This window comes from Prunus persica, chromosome G6 (assembly GCF_000346465.2).
Source record: "Prunus persica cultivar Lovell chromosome G6, Prunus_persica_NCBIv2, whole genome shotgun sequence".
Taxonomy (NCBI): domain Eukaryota; kingdom Viridiplantae; phylum Streptophyta; class Magnoliopsida; order Rosales; family Rosaceae; genus Prunus; species Prunus persica.
This window is the reverse complement of record NC_034014.1, coordinates 27527245-27543925: the sequence shown is the minus strand read 5'-3', so window position 1 is coordinate 27543925 and position 16681 is coordinate 27527245. Positions and strand designations below refer to the sequence as shown.

Genomic DNA, 16681 nt, shown 5'->3' with positions numbered 1-16681 from the left:
AACTTCATTTAATCGAATTGTTTCCTTTTATCAATCGGAGCTCTGATACTTTCATAAACAATAGTAAACTTATCATAACAAATAATCTTTACAAACCAACCATTCATAAGCATCAATGTTTTTGACTTGGATTGGGCTATAAAAACACGATGTTTCATCTCGTGAATCACAAATGTCTTTAACTGCGGGTGTAGGTCACATAAACTACATAATTGCAAAGGCAATGCAAACTTTATACGGTACAAAGCTGATGGCCGGTTACAGCGGCACTGTCACCTACTCTTCATCGCTATCATTGCCAAACACTGAGGCCACAGGAACTTTTGGCTTCTTTGCAACACTACTGAACGAGCTCTGTAAAATGGGAGAAAAGTACCAATATGTTAAAGAGGGTATAAAATTAATCATTTGGGGCTGATTGCCTTAATAACAAATGCCAGAATCACATTGCCATGAAATATGTGTCCCATGTAATTGTTTAGTCACAAAGCGCAGAGTGTGATATGCAGAGTTCATTGTCTGACAAAAAAGTGTTGGTGGTGGCAGTGAAACTTGAAGCATCGGAGCCAAGCAATGAAAGCAAACATCACAACATATTTCAAGTATCATATAAACAAACTTTACCAAAACAAGAATATCACATATAACCAGATATACTTCGACAGAGTTTAGATAGGATTATTAGCAACAAGTCATTAAAGGAACTCAAAAAGGAAGATTTCTCAGTCTACACACCCATGCTTCACAGAATAATCGCTCGTGTATAGAAGTTGTATGCTAAATACACCATGAAAAATCAGCTTCCTCTTTAATCAACTCATCTTTAAAACAAACAGTAAGAATCAATACTCTAGATCCATAAAAGCAGTACACATACCTTAGACGTGCCACCTTTAGAAGAAAACCCAAATTTCAATGCCTTCCGTTGATCCTGGTCTGCAAGTGTAGTAGCACTTGTCAGTTCAGTGGAAGCCGGGGCAGATCCAGATTCTTCTTCTTGCTGCTGCTGCTGCTGCTGCTGCTGCTGCTTCCTGGCGTCCGCACTACACGGAATTAAAGAAGACAAAAGAAGATAATGTTATAAACATGAGATTATAAAGAAGCAGATACAAAAATGAATCGTGAATATAAACCAAGGAAGGGAAAATGATTGTATACATCTGAACAAACTTTGCCATTTCCTTTTCCTGACGCTGCTGCTCTCGTTTCTGGCGATCATCCCGACTACTGGAACCATGCATTTCTTTCATTTCTTTAAAACGCTGCAAGTCTCATTTAAGGATTTGCCGATTCAGACCAAATTGGAAACACCCCCACAGACAAAATTAAGTCAAAGAAATGTATAGATCAACATAGGTCACTTACCTTTCTGTGATTGTGATCATATGAGCTCAAGTGAGCTTCAAATTCCACAGCCAACTTGTATTGTTTGTTGCAAAGATCACAGTAGAACACCTTGTGTATTTCTTTCACCTCAGTTTGAATTTTCTGCTCACGTTCTGCTAACACCTGGATTTTCATAATGTGCACGAAGCAGGCAGTAGAAGCCACCAGGTAATAAAAACTGCAGGAAATTCTCAGGACCTTCGAAAGTTGATGGTCCTATTCCCTTCAAAAGACACACATATATGCTATATGCTGCCTTCTGCTATTAAATTTGGGTTTAAGAAAAAGTAAAGCATCAACCTCAATGCTATCTATAACTTAATACTTATAGCAACTAAGATCAAAGCCATACCTCCCGCTTCTTTGCATGCTCCTCAGTCTCTTCAATTTCAACATCAAGTTTTCTTCTCTGGATATTTTCTTCTGCTGTAAAATAATCATCTTCCTCTTGTTTTCCAACTCCTAATTTTGGATCTCTAATCCCAGATTTTATTGGCTCAGTGATTCCTGTATATGACACCCCCAATAAAACATTATGAATGTAGAACACCAGAGCTTAAGCAGTAGGACCAACAATAGCAAGAACTAACAGGAATTATGGGTCAAACTAAGAGTATAACGAGTAAATAACAGCAAGACATGAAGTGTGATATAACTTGAAGGGACTGAAATAAGCTGACAACGAAGTTATCCATGAAAGAAGGTGGTCAATTTCTATAGATAATAATTAATTACTACAGAACACGAATAGCACACAATCATCAATATTTCACTAATAACAAACCTTGCTCATCCTTCCCAAGCCCCTTCCCTTTCCACCCCATCTTTTGGAGAAGCCTAAAACCAATGTTAGATGATGCTATGTGTGTGTCCAATGATGCTTGTTCCACATTTTCCAGATTGACATTTTCCGTTGGCCTGTGATTAATTGGCAGTCGAAATTCCTCGGCTAGATCATCAACTAGTGAATCCTGATATGCCTGTACAATAAAGTCCTAGTAATGCACCATAGCAAGTTGAGAATTACAAATCCCTATGCACACATTAGCAAATAAATAAACCAAAATATTAATGCAAAAATTAGCTAAGTACACATTAAAGTAATCCAAATTAAAAATAAGGGTAAATTTCACTTTACTACCCGGAAGTTTCCCGAAATTCAGACTTCGCTACACTAAATTTTTTTCGTCTCAGTCTCATACCCAAATTTTGATTTTACTACCACTTTCATACCTCCGTTAGTTTGACTATCAAGTTTTCCGATAAACAATGACATGGCATTCAGAGCTCGATGTGTACTCAAACATCTTGTGCCACTTGGACTAATAAAATAAATCTAAATAAAAAAGTAAATCTAATTAAAATATAAAGAAAAAAATCTAATTAATATATCTCTCTTTTTTTAACACCATCTTCATCCCCATGACCAAACCTAGATACACCGTAGCACCCTCTCCCCTAACCCTCACCTTTGCAGCCTCCAGCCCTCTCTCTGTGACCACCTCCACCTCCAGCCACAGCCACAGCCACACCCCAAGATCTCCACGACCCAACCCTATAAAATCAGATCTGGATTATCTCTCTTCATCTCCATACGACTTCTTTGCCAAATTCATGAACATACTTTACAACGATTCCACATATGACTTCTCGTCGTTGTCCATACACAGCAAGTCGTCGTGGATAAACGACATGGTGTGGATCATCTCGACAGCGCAAGCCGCTAGCATGGCCTGCGAATGGGTTTTGCTGCGAATGGGCATGGCCTGCAAGTGGGCAATGCCTGCAAATGGGTTTTGCTGGTTGAAAGGTTGTGATCTGGATCTGCCTGCTTGGTTGAACATTGAGCAGGTTTAGATTTGAACCCATGCGCTCAGATTCAAGCAGCTCATACATTCTGGAATTTTATTTTTTTTGGTTTTTTTTTTCAATCCAATTTGCTCAAAGATGGTTGCTTTGCTCTGAAATTTCAGCAATGGTGGGGTGGGTGGATGGATTTACAGTGTTTTATTGGTGTGGAGGGTGATGGGTCTTAATAGGTCCTTCCAGTTTTGCAAGCTCGCATCCCCATTTTGTAATTCCAGAGAGAGAAAGAAAGAGTGGCCGTTTAGAGAGAGAAAGTGTGAGTGATTTTCCAATTTTGAGGGGTTGAAGGTGGGTGCAGTGGGTTGTGGTGGAGGTTGGTGATTTTCCGATGGGGTTGGAGTGGTGGTGGTGGTGGTGGTCAGGCTTTGGGTTGGGTGGTGGTTGTGGTAAAAGTGACGTTAGGGGAAGGGGAAGAGACCAGAGAGAAAAAATTATTATTTATTTAATTATTGGTCCCCGTGGCGCAAATTCAGTGGGTCAACGTGGAACTATGAGTGCCACGTCATTGTTTAACAAAAAACTTGACTGTCAAACTAATGGAGGTATGAAAGTGACAGTAAAATCAAAGTTTAAGCATGAAACTGAGACGAAAAAAACTTTGTGTAGCAAAGTCTGAAAATTTACCCTAAAAATAATGATTTCTATGAAGAGCTGCATATAAATATTCGAGAATCTTAGAATTCGCAAACCACTTTAGAGTTTGATACAAAAGCTGCTTGTTTGACAAACTAATGATATTAACATTCCACCAGATCTAAAATAAATAGAAAAATAAGGATCCTACAAATCTATTAGTTACCTGATCTTTCTCATTTGGCTGGTTGCCTCGGGTGCTTGTTTCCTGTCTACCTTTATACCGGTAGGCCATTATTTTTTACCTAAACAATCATGAACCAACGAAAATGTTGGCATTCAATATCAAAACTGAAAGAAAGCACATACTGCAATAATGCTGAGAAGCACCAGACACCACTTTCTAGCTACTCTTGTAAAATTCTAATAATTAGTTTAAGAAGCAGAATAAGAGAAACTTAATCTATTTTTGGAGAACAAAATTCCCAGCTATCAAAAAAAAGAAGAAAAAAAAGGCGTCTGGCATTCAAGAAAGAATAAAAACTCAAATTAAGCCCAAACTGAAGAACCAATACACAAAATCGAGTTGTTTCTTCAGATTAGTCAAAAACCCATATCACCAATCTTGCAAAGACAAATACTTTTGAATAGTTCAAATGGCAATCATATAAGAAGCCCCAAATTAACACTATAATTAAATAAAACAAAAAACCGCAATGTTCGAAAAATCGATAGGTGGGCGGCAGGGGCCTAGCGCCTAGAAGAGTAATCGGGGCCTAGGCGGGTGCCTAGGAAAAAAATGGCATATATAATTACAGATAGAGAGGGTCGCGGGTGGGCGAGGAGGTCGCAGGTCGCGGGTGGCCGGCGGGTCGCGGGTGGCCGGCGGGTCGCGGGTGGCCGGCGGGTCGCGGCCTTGTGGTGGTGGTCTGTCGAGAGAGAAGGAAAGGCAGCGTGAGGTAGGTTTTCTTTAAAGTCAGTGAAAAAAAAGACCCGACTCGCCCAGCCGCCCAGACAAGCCTAGGCGGCCGATTTTTCGAACATAAAAAACCGTGATAAATGGTAAAAGCCGGCAACAAATTAACAAAATCAAAGCATTAGCAGATACCAACCAATTCAATTTAGGCATACATACCTCGAATGAACCAGAAATTGAAAATTTCTAGCGAATGGAAGAACCAAAGATGCTCAGGATCTGGTATCGCCTACTTCCCTAGTTTCTGACTCTCTTCCATTGGTCAAAAAACGAGTCGTGATTATAATAAATCAGATGGGCTTGGATAGCCCAAAACTATAGATGGGTCGTTCCAACTTCCAATCCGCATTTGGGCTCAACTGAGCTTGGTCTACATCATTCGACGTTTAACATATAAATATATACCCTTGGATGGTTTAAGTTTGATCTGAACCGTCCAATTACTCGATACTTAAAGGGGTGATTGATTTAAGATGACAGTGCGTGATTGGTTTAAGATACCGTCACTGTGATGTGACAATGTGTGATTACTTTTCGCCATAGTGACATTTAATTTGTACGAGATGAGTCAATTTATTTGAAATTCATAGTATAAGCTCACAAGGAAAATCATGCATTACATGGTAAAGATTTTTTTTTTTTTTGTTTAACATTTCCTTCTCCATGCTAATTTGTTTTTTTTAATTATTTTCGTTGCCAACATCTCTAGAAGTATCGTCTCTTAACAATTATTTAAGTAGTTAAAGAGTTCTATGCATTGAAATTGGAAGATTTTCTAGCCTATGAGCAAGCAAGCACCTCAATCTAGAACTCTACTTCCTCCAGCATATCCTGCCTAACTTCTGTGCTATCACTCACACATTTTCCAAATTCTCTTTCTTGTTTGCTTAATCAAGATTAACAAACGTGTCAACAAACTAATCACTTAAATATTGCAGGCCCACATTGATCATCAAACAATTGGGCGCTTGAAAAATATCAAGCATGATTCTTTGGTCTTGAAGAATTTTAATATTGTATGAACTTTAGTTCATCAATGTGATTACAGCTAGAAAGAAAACCTTATTTAAGTGACTTGAAAAGATGGAATAAAAGGGTTCTTGCTTCAAAGAATAAGTTGGGGCATGCCAAACTTTGGCTTTAATTAGTAAATTTTCAGATACCTTAAAGCTAGACAGCTTGCATGCAATGTTACATAAAAAGGAAACCTTACTTCTGAGCAATATGCACACCGGTTGATTGCAATAAGAACTCAAAAACTGTGTGTATTGGGTAGGCTGAGCCCTTCTGAGAAGAAAAAGGGACCAACCCCTTGTTTTTTTTAAACCCTACAAGTACCTACCAGTGCACCAAAGCTGTTTTCCAAAGAACAAAGGGAACTTTCTGGCTGTTATACCTTGTGCATTCTTTACATTTTATAGTAGCTACCTACCACTTTCCTGTATGCCTTATCTTTAAAGGAGAAAGAAAGTGAAGATAATAATTCTTTTCTCTAGAAAAACCCCATTTATCATGCCAAGCACAAACTAATCATAATTTAAACGCTAGATCGCGAGGGTTTTACCTGTTCTGGTGTCAAAATCCTAGATGGTATCTGTTAATTAAATACATCTCACAGTAAAGTTGATTATATCCCCAAAAAAAAGAGGTCAGATTTGTTGATGATCATTAGAAATTATATGATGGGGAAGATGAAAGTAGAAAAGGTAGCAATGAATTTTAGGTGCAATATCACTGTCCAAAAGATCTCTGTGTAAATTTCAATGGAAGGTCCATGGAAGTCCTTGAGAAAAATAAAAGAGCCAATAATGCCTTAAGTCTGTTTTGGTCAATTGAGAAAGCAGAGGACCATAAGAAATTTGTTATCTCCACCACCCATTACTTCCTTGGAAGTTTGAATCCTCCAAGATTCTCCGCCCACTAGGATCATTTTAACAAAGGCTACTTCCTACTATAAATACAGAACATCTTCCTTCTTACAAACCGAAGAGAGTAACATTTGTACTTTCTTCATCTCATTACCTAAAGCCCTGTGCTTAATTTGTTTTCTTGTCAAAGAAGAGTTATGGGAGGCAACAACAGGCAGAAAAAATCCTCCTTCTCATTCTTCAGCTTGTTCAAATCGAGGAGGCCTCGCAGAGGAGATGACATGGGGGAGGATTTGAATATGAGTGCAAGAAAGGTGTGGCCTAGTGAGGAGGACAGAGGCGGGTGGATAGCTGAGCCCGGCATCGACAACAAAGCTACTGCTTTCATTGACAGAATCCACAAGAGCATTGTCTCAGAATCTGATTGCCAAACCTTAACTGTAAACCCTGCTGGAAAGTCCTAAGAAGGAGCTATGCCTCTCTGCATTTATTAGTGTATCATACTGTTATTTTATTCAAATAAGTTGAATCTAGTTTAGTTTGTGAATCACTACAATAAATATCATCAAGAATTTGTTTCTGTTTATCAAACCTTCTGTTTTTCCCTTTTAAGTACAGATTATGCCTACCATCATGCTTCAGTGTTTTTGTTCATTCTTATATCTTGGTTTTCAAAATCTTCAAACTAACTGGTTTTGAGTTTCCTTAAAAGTAGTTAATACATGACAACTTTGGCCTACTTTTCATGACATCATTCATCATGTTTTATAGTAGATTGTTATAATATAAGCACCAAGAAGCAAATCAGTGTGAAAGTTCTCCAGTGTTTTCTTTATTAAAATAAATAAATTGTAGAAGAAACATGAAATAAGCAGAAGTGCAGCAGGTTCAAGATATTAACAGTAAATTTTTAGTTCAGGAATGATAATTAGTAAGTTAATGTACAATTTGGTACCAATGGTTTACGTTACTTAACCGAATCTTCCCCATCTCTGCAATCAACATCGTGATTTAAGGTTGCCTTTTGATCTGCAATCTGCAACAATCCCATGACAGGTTGTGTGTAGCATCAAATTTCACTTGATTGATGATACAGCAGCTTGGTTTTTGAGCTTGTTAAATAAACCAAATTAAATTCATGGTTAAATTGTTTGGAGGTGCAAGTATATTAAAATCTTTAAAGAACGTATAGAGTCCTTTAGATTTGTGACCCTCATTCCCATCACATAGTATTCTTTCAGGCATTTTCAGAACAACCATATAATAATAAAGTTGTTGATTGACAAAAACCATAATAATAATAAAGTTGTCCCCTCTAGCTCTTTAGGGACAAAGGAGGCCCATGGCTTCAAAAATGATTCCATGCAATGGTCACATACAAGAAATTTCTCTATTAGATCTTAGGGAAAGGAAGGACGAGAACCGAACTCTAATGTCTTAATTCAAGCGAAATACTGGTTGAAATTCATATAAAGTGGCTACAAACTTTGGAATCTAACACAGTTCAGTTAAGCGTTTTACTTTATATAGTTGTTTTTAAAGCCTAGTACAACATGCAGATGTATCTAGGCATAGTGTTTCTTCACAGACATAAGTACTGTTAGCAGAAATAAAAGCAGTGGTAGAGAACAAACTCCCAAAAGAAGAGGTCAGATTTGGATGATCATCATTGGAAATTATATGATGGGGAAGATGAAAGTGGGAAAGGTAGCAGTAAGTTTTAGGTGCAATATCACTATCCAAAAGATCTCTGTGTAAATTTCAATGGAAGGTCCATGGAAGTACAAGTACTTGAGAAAAATAAAGTGCCAATAATGCCTTGAGTCTGTTTTGGTCAATTGAGAAAGCAGAGGACCATAAGAAATTTGTCATCTCAACCATCCATTACTTCCTTGGAAGTTTGAATCCTCCAAGATTCTCCACCCACTAGGATCGTCTTTACAAAGGCTACTTGCAACTATAAATACAGAACATCTTCCTTCTTGCCACTACAAACCGAAGAGAGTAACATTTGTACTTTCTTCATCTCATCACCTAAAGCACTGTGCTTAATTTTTTTCTTGTCGAAGAAGAGTTATGGGAGGCAACAACAGGCAGAAAAAATCCTCCTTCTCATTCTTCAGCTTGTTCAAATCGAGGAGGCCTCGCAGAGGAGATGACATGGGGGAGGATTTGTATATGAGTGCACGAAGGGTGTGGGTTAGTGAGGAGGACAGAGGTGGGTGGGTAGCTGAGCCCGGCATCGACAACAAAGCTACTGCTTTCATTGACAGAATCCACAAGTGCATTGTCTCAGAATCTGATTGCCAAACCTTAACTGTAAACCCAGCTGGAAAGTCCTAAGAAGGAGCTATGCCTGTCTGCATTTCTTAGTGTATCATACTGTTATTTTACTAGTTTAGTTTGTGAATCACTATAATAAATGTCATCAAGTATTTGTTTCTATTTATCAAAGCTTTTGTTTTTCTCTGAAGTACAGATTATGACTACCGTCATGCTTCAATTTTTTCGTTCATTCTTATATGTTGGATTGGTTCTCAAAATCTTCAAACTAAATAAATAAGTGAACACTTTGGCATACTTTTCATGGCATCATTATTTATGTTAGCTCCAAGAAGCAAATCAGTGTGGATGAAACATGAAAGAATTATTTAGGTTAATGTACAATTTGGTACCAATGAATTATAAAATTAAGTTACTTCACCAAATCTTCCCCATATCTGCAATCAACATTGTGGTTTAAGCAATTAAGGTTGCCTTTTGATCTGCAATCTGCAACACAGACTGTGTGTGGCATCAAATTTTAATCAATTTATGTTACAGCAGCTTGGTTTTTCAGCTTGTTAAATAAATTATCACAATAGACGGCGGTTACCTATACTGTAGCAAATTAGACGACCGTGGTTGACTCAGGAGTTTTTTTGTTCTAGTGATTGTTTGGAGATGCAAGTGTACTAAAATCTTTTAACAGCATATAGAGTCCTTTAAATTTGTGACCCTCAACCACAACATTCCCATGACATAGTATTCTTTCAGGTAGTTTCAGAACAACTATATAATACTAAAGTTGCTGTCCCCTCGAGTTCTTTTGGGACAAAGGACGCCCAGGCTTGAAAAATGATTCCGTACAATGGTCATATACAAGAAATATCTCTAAAGATCTTTAGAGGGAGGAAGGATGAAAACCGAACTCTAGCGTCTTAATTCAAGTGAGATATTGATTGAAATCCAAAGCAGTGGAATCTAACACAGTTCCACGAACTGTACAGCTAGCAGAGATAAAAGCAGTGGTAGAGAACAAAATACCAGACCAACCTTCCAAACAAATAGGAGACAAAAAATTGAGATCAATTTGAATCAGAAACATAGCATGTTATGCTCTGTCCAAAAAACAAAACATAGCATGTTATGCATGTTGAGTGTGATATTAATAAATATTTTATCACTGTGGCATCGAGTCAAAATTAGAATCCTATGAAACAATTGGTGAAACTTGTTTTGAATCAAAATTAGTTTCAAGTTGTGAGGGGCTTGTAACTCAAGAGAATTTATTCATGCATCTGAAGTGTTAGTTTTGATTCCCTTCATTTTCAATATCGTTTATATTATATAAATAAAAACTAGTGTCAAGTTGGTTAATAGTTGATTAATTAACATTAAAGATGTTTAACCTAAGCCTCATTTGGTGTACTAAAAGTGAGTGAAGATTGCCACTAATTTTCATGTCGTTTGGTGTGGCTATTTACTATTTAGCAGTATTCAGGGGATTATTTCTCCACTTTTATGTCCAGGTGTGTTTTATTTTATTTTTTAATGACCTGGTCCAAACGACACCGTTTTGAGCCAGGTCATACCAAAAAACAAAAAGAAAGAACGGAACTCCCCCAATGCGACTCTGAAAAACACACCCCCACCAAACCCCAAAACCCCAAATCCTCAGCCAAAATCTTCAAACCCTAACCCCCAATTCCCACCCAACCACCTGCCGCCGGGGTCCTGCCGACGCGAACTCGACTATTATTTTTCAAATTTCCAATCTTCAAGTAAGTCTTAAACTCAATTTTCCAATTGATGATGATTTATGAGTTTCTTATTTAATTGAAAGGGAGTTTATGATTATTTGATTGCATCTGATTTATGATTATGAGACATAGTTATTAGTCAGCAGAGTCTTCTTTGCATTTTTTTCAAAGTGCATTGTAGAGGATAGTTTAAAATTCTTGCATTTCAAAGTCGTTCTTAGCTAACATATACAAAGTGGAAAAAATCCCACTTCCAATTTTAGGAATTTTAGTTTCGTATAGCCTAAAACAACCTCTGGTCATTAATTAGTTTTGTAGCCATCCACAGATAAAAAACATCGATGTCTATGACTCTCTCTATCACCATTGTGGACAATTGCTAGGTGAAAGATGAATGATAAAAAGTATTGTCATTTTACTGTGTAATATGACAGTAAAATGGTAGGTGTACCATTAGGGTTTAGGGTCCATGGTTTGTAAGACTACGTTTCGTTCCGCTAAGTACAGGTGTATGGTGGGTGTACCTACCATATGTACGTATCGTTCAGTGCAAATATATGGTAGGTGTACCTGCTATATGTACGTATCGTTCAGTGCAAATTGAATGGTTGTCTCATTGTTAAGATCCTATAAATGGCAAATTGACATCTTGTCTGTTGTTATTAACATGCATGTATATCCTTCATACATACCTAAATTAGTTATCGATAAAAGTCTTTTGTACAATATGATCGTCGATTATGGTTATACTAATAAAAAAATTTCTTACATGCAACCCGTCTCTCATCCCATGGATGTTTATATATATTATATAGATTATATTTCCATGGATATTAAAAAGACTAATAATACTCAAATACATCAGATAATAAGCCCTCGAAGAATACGAACAAACCCAACAACTACTGGTCACTAAACTTTTTATTACATAAGATTAAAGAAAGATACACAACCTCCTGTGGTTTAAGACTAAAACCATCAACACGTGCACCAAATCACTTAAAAAACACCAAAGAAACAAACGCTAGATATCTCAAGGAAAAAAAGGATTGTTAGACCAAAGACCATGACCATGATGGTATTGATCCCCAAAGGGCAGAACCTCAGCCACAGCACCAAACCCCATTTGCTCATTAGGGTTCATCATGTCTGTGAACCATGAAGGCCTCTGCATGGTGTTGCCCATGTTGCTAAGCCCGAAAGCTTGTCTCTCCATTGTTGCGTGCATGTTCAGGTTCAGGGCATGGTCTCCAGCTGCAGGCACAGCTGCTGGAGTTGGTGGGACTGGGACTGGATTTCTCTGAGCCAGCTCCTCCTTCCGGGTCTTGATCTTATCAACCAGCTCCTTCAAGTTCTGGTCAATGAGCCACCCGAGGTCGTTCAGATCAATCATGGTCAGTCCCTGCAGAGGCTTACCAGTCAGGCTCTGAAACATGACCCTCGACATCTCCTTCTCCCGATTCTCCTTCCTCAGCTTCTTCAGCTGCTCGTTGGCCTTCACAATCCTCTGCCTCAGAAAGGTCTCCTGGTTGACCATCTTTTTGCTCTGGTCCATCTCTGGCAGGCTCCTGAATTGTGAGACAATGCGTTGCACTCCCAAAGGGGATGGCCAAACTTCAGGGTGAGATTCATACTGGCTATAAATAATAACACATGCTTGAATATCACAAAGGGTGCTAAGTTCATTCGCCTTCTTCATCAAACCCTTCTTCCTTTTCTTGAATGTGGCTTTTCTAGCTGAGTCATTAGTGATGTAGGTCAGGCTGACCTTCTTTCTAGTCATGGCTGAAAGAGAAAAAATTGAGAGGAAAAACAATTGCAAACTAGGGAAGAAGAAGGAAAAGCCTTAGTAGCTTTAGTGGGTTTGCTTGCCCCAAACAGCCTGCGATATATATAGGAGCAGCAAGGGCTACCTAACCAATTCTAGAAGATTACATCCTAGATAGAAATTTATTGCTCTTACAATGCAGGAGATATGAAAATCAATATAGACCATTTTGGTATATTAGTACATTGCTAAATTTATGACGGCTTACAATGGAAGAGTCAATACAAGAAGATTTGTTGTCCATGTGTGAGGGGAATGTGGTTTTCACATAAATGGTAATTAAGATTGTTTTATAGGTAGGATAAATATGAAATCTCGGGTAGGCAATTTTATTAGCACAAATAAAGTTGTAAATATGATGCAGAAAATTTAGTACTATGAGTTGGGTGGATGCCTATGTAATATCTTCCTTTTTATTTTTTTGGAATTCATGGGACTTCTTATCCACCCTTGGTTTTATATGGAAGCTTGTCTGTTAAATTAGCATACATACATGCATTAAAACACAGATTTTGTTGTGGCTCATTCAAATGATTAAAAGATCGATATTTCTTTCTATCCTTGGTAATTATCACTTATAAGGTAATTGAGCCCATTATTGTTTAGATTTTTTTTGTTTCTCTGTCTCTTTTCTGTCGTGCATCTATTTTGTTGAGTCACGTCCTAACAATTAATATAATAAACGATATATCAATATATAAAGTAGAGAATACATTTTTTCTGCTATTAAAACTACAATTAAAATCCTTTTGGTTATTGTTAGAAGAAACACATGTTCAATTATAAAACAAAAGGAAGGATGAAGCTATAATTGATGGTCTTATAGTACGAAGGAGTTTTATTAATGAGTTACGTAGATATGAAGGATATTCATATAGGTTATAAGAGTTGACATACGTAGGAACGATATAGATATAGGTTATGAAGGATATTCATGTAGGTTATAAGAGTTTACGTACGTAAGAACAATATACATGTAAGTTAATAACAATAGACGATGTCAATTTGCCATATATAGAACCTTAATAATGAGACAACCTTTCAATTTATTATCCAATGCATATACTATGTACATACATAGGATAGGTATGCCTACCATATATTTGTACCCAACGTTACATACATATGGTAGGTATGCATATCGTAGTCTATCGTTCTCGTCTTGTGGAAGTTGTTCATAAATCGTCTCTTATTACTTAAGAGTATATATTCTCTTAAAGTTCATATATATAGTAACCTACTCATGAGGCACATCGTTTAATTTATTATCTGATGTGGAGACTACCTATATTGATACGAATTCAAAGACCTATCATGAATCCTGGACCATATGTATTATTACTCAGTAAACTTAATAATAAGTTTTTTATTCATCTTTTCACCTGGCTAATAAGAGGTTTTGTGTTAGGGCTATAAGAAATTAAAATTCCTCAAATGGGAAGTGGGATTTTTTCCACTTTTGTAGATATTAATCAAGAACAATTTTGAAGTGCAAGAATCTCAAACTATTCTCTAATAAAAGAGACCTTCGAATGACTAAATGCTGAGATGTACTATATCTTGACAGTTTATATTTCTAATTTTACTTTTGCCTCATGTATGGCGGGCTGCTTACGTGGAATGTCTATCGGAATTGCTCCACTTAAAAATTATGTGGTTCCACATTAAAATCATAAGCCAAATGTCAAAACCCATGGAATCGAACAGAGTCTATTATCATAAACTTCTCTGAAATGAAGGGTTTTGGGTTTTGCAGTTGCAGGAGAAGAAGATGAGTGACAGCCTTTGCGTATCCTTCTCGCTGTGTTATTTGGTTCCTCTCTTTTAAATGCGCTACTTTTCCTTTTCTTTCACTTCTATTGTGTTAACTTTTTTTTTTCTTTTTGGTAAAGAGGAGGGCTTCTATGGTGTTAACTTTGTGGCATTGAAGCACAGTAGAATGAATTTCAACTTGATGGTATTGAATGAATATGATTTTGCTTCAAGAACTACTAATTGTTGATCAGCTTGAAATTCTTACATTGTGCTTCTTCAAATAGGCCAAATAGGCCAACCAAATTTCTTACAGTGCGAAAGCCTTTATTATATTGTGCATTGATCCGACTAGATTCCGACATTTCACATTTTGCATTTGCAGTCTAATTTGTGTTTTTCTAGTCTGTAGTTTTTATTGGATATAACTTATTTCGTTCATTGTTTGCACAACTTGATGCTTGATGATAAGTCACTAAACTATTCTTTTATCTTGCAGTTTGGGGTGCATCAAGCATGCAACCATGCGTTCCATCGTCATTGCATCATAAAATGTGTAGACTTCTCAGTCACATTGCCCCATAGCAGGGAGTCGCAATTCAAAGGATGAGAGAAAAACTAGAATCACATTTAGTAAACTTGTTTGCTCTCTCCCTCTTCAAGTGCAGTGGTTGCCAATGCATGCTTGCAATTGTTTGATTGTATATGGTTTATATATCCCTTGTCTGTCTGTTGTGTTTTGGTTGATGTAAACTGTGAAGTAGCTCAAAGTTTCACTTTTGAATGATTTATTGTATTCTCTATAAACCAATTGTTTGTTTATTCGGATTGATAGGGATCTCAGTGATAATAATAATAATAAATTTAGCGGTAGTGCTTTTAAGATGTGGTATTTATGTTTTGTAGAATTTTGCACCAATTAAAATACGAGGATAAGACGCAAATTGAAAGGCGGACAAGCATATCGTCGCATTTAGTGTTTTCACCTACGGCTAGCGGCGAAATAATCCATTGCTAAACACAATTTATATAAATTTTCGTCACGAAAGGTCAACAAACCGTCACTAGTCGTTGCAAAAACTTAAAAACCGTCATTTATTACCAAATTAGCAACAATATGCTGATTGAATTTCTCTCTCCTGTTTTTCACTAAATTTTTATTTTTCTTCTTCTAGAATACCCCAACCTTTTTAGTAAACTGCGAAAGAATAATTAGTTTCCCTTTACCACAATATAAATCTACAAAAAAATATATTATGCAGTGTTTTCAGTACAAAACATGATACATGTTTTTGTTCTCAGTAATCTTTTAAGCATTTTGTTTTACATAGTTTTTAAAGCCTAGTACAACATGCATATCTAGCTAGGCATAGTGTTTCTCCACAGAGAGTAAGTACAGCTAGCAGAAATAAAAAGCAATGGTAGAGAACAAAATACCAGACCGAATCTCCAAAGTAATAGGAAACATAAAATCAATTTGAACCAGAAACAAAGCATGTTATGCATGCTGTATGTCTATTAACAAATCTTTACCCCGTAGCATTGAATCAAAACTAGAATCCGCTAATCAGACAACTTGGCGCAACTTGTTTTAAATCAAAATAGTTTATTAATATTAAAGATGCTGAACCTCTGCCTGATTTGGTGAACTAGGTGGCACTTCTGGTTGTACTAATTTATATCAGTGCTCGAGGGTACTTTTCTCCTGTCTTCCACTTTTCTCTCCCTCTGAATGGCTCTCCTTCAACTAAACGTCCATATTCGAGACATAATTCTGTGAAGTTTAACTTTTCTAAGATCCCTTGTAAGTACCTTTTGACGGGTTCTTTGTGCTTTGTTTGGACATTGATTGTTTAAAGTTCACAGATATTTGTCAGCAGAGCCTTCTTTACATTTTGCAAAGTGCATAGAGAATAGTTCGAGATTCTTGCACTTCAAAGTTGTTCTTGATTAATATCTACAAAAGTGGAAAAAATCCCACTTCCCATTTGAGGAATTTTAATTTCTTATAGCCCGAACACAAAACCTCTTGTTAGCTAGGTGAAAAGATGAATACATATGGTCCATGATTCATGATAGGTCTAGGGTCCGAATTCATATCAATATAGGTAGTCTCCACATCAGATAATAAATTAAATGATGTGCCTCATGATATATATATACACATGAACTTTAAGAGAATATATACTTTTAAGTAATAAGAGACGATTTATGAACAACTGCCACAATACGAGAACGATAGATTACGATATGTATACCTACCATATATATGTAACTTTGGGTACAAATATATGGTAGGTATACCTACCCTATGTATGTACATAGTATATGCATCGGATAATAAATTGAATGGTTGTGTCATTATTAAGGTTCTATATATGGCAAATTGACATCGTTTTTATTGTTATTA

General features: G+C 36.8%; 2 protein-coding genes and 1 long non-coding RNA gene across 7 annotated transcripts; 1 reads left to right on the top strand and 2 right to left on the bottom strand.

Moving 5' to 3' along the window:
• Positions 31-5071, bottom strand: LOC18773768 (G patch domain-containing protein 8). 4 transcript variants are annotated; one of them, XM_020566263.1, is made up of 8 exons: positions 4961-5071; positions 4052-4130; positions 2171-2381; positions 1739-1893; positions 1366-1509; positions 1159-1262; positions 878-1043; positions 31-354 (listed from the first exon to the last, which is right to left on the bottom strand). In XM_020566263.1, exons 2-8 carry the CDS (start codon positions 4118-4120, stop codon positions 277-279), a joined length of 927 nt encoding a protein of 308 aa, XP_020421852.1. In that variant the 5' UTR covers positions 4121-4130; positions 4961-5071; the 3' UTR covers positions 31-276. The 4 variants fall into 4 exon arrangements, with proteins under 4 accessions (XP_020421852.1, XP_007205629.1, XP_020421853.1 ...); XM_007205567.2 differs by having other exon boundaries at positions 2171-2366; positions 4961-5069; XM_020566264.1 differs by lacking the exon at positions 4961-5071 and adding an exon at positions 4642-4703.
• LOC109949987 lies at positions 10506-15154 on the top strand. The gene is made up of 3 exons (XR_002272339.1): positions 10506-10712; positions 14276-14476; positions 14771-15154. It is a non-coding gene; the product is annotated as an uncharacterized LOC109949987 (long non-coding RNA).
• On the bottom strand, positions 10721-14265 carry LOC18774009 (agamous-like MADS-box protein AGL80). 2 transcript variants are annotated; one of them, XM_020567270.1, is made up of 2 exons: positions 12031-14265; positions 10721-11997 (listed from the first exon to the last, which is right to left on the bottom strand). In XM_020567270.1, exons 1-2 carry the CDS (start codon positions 12472-12474, stop codon positions 11725-11727), a joined length of 717 nt encoding a protein of 238 aa, XP_020422859.1. In that variant the 5' UTR covers positions 12475-14265; the 3' UTR covers positions 10721-11724. The 2 variants fall into 2 exon arrangements, with proteins under 2 accessions (XP_020422859.1, XP_020422858.1); XM_020567269.1 differs by having other exon boundaries at positions 10721-14265.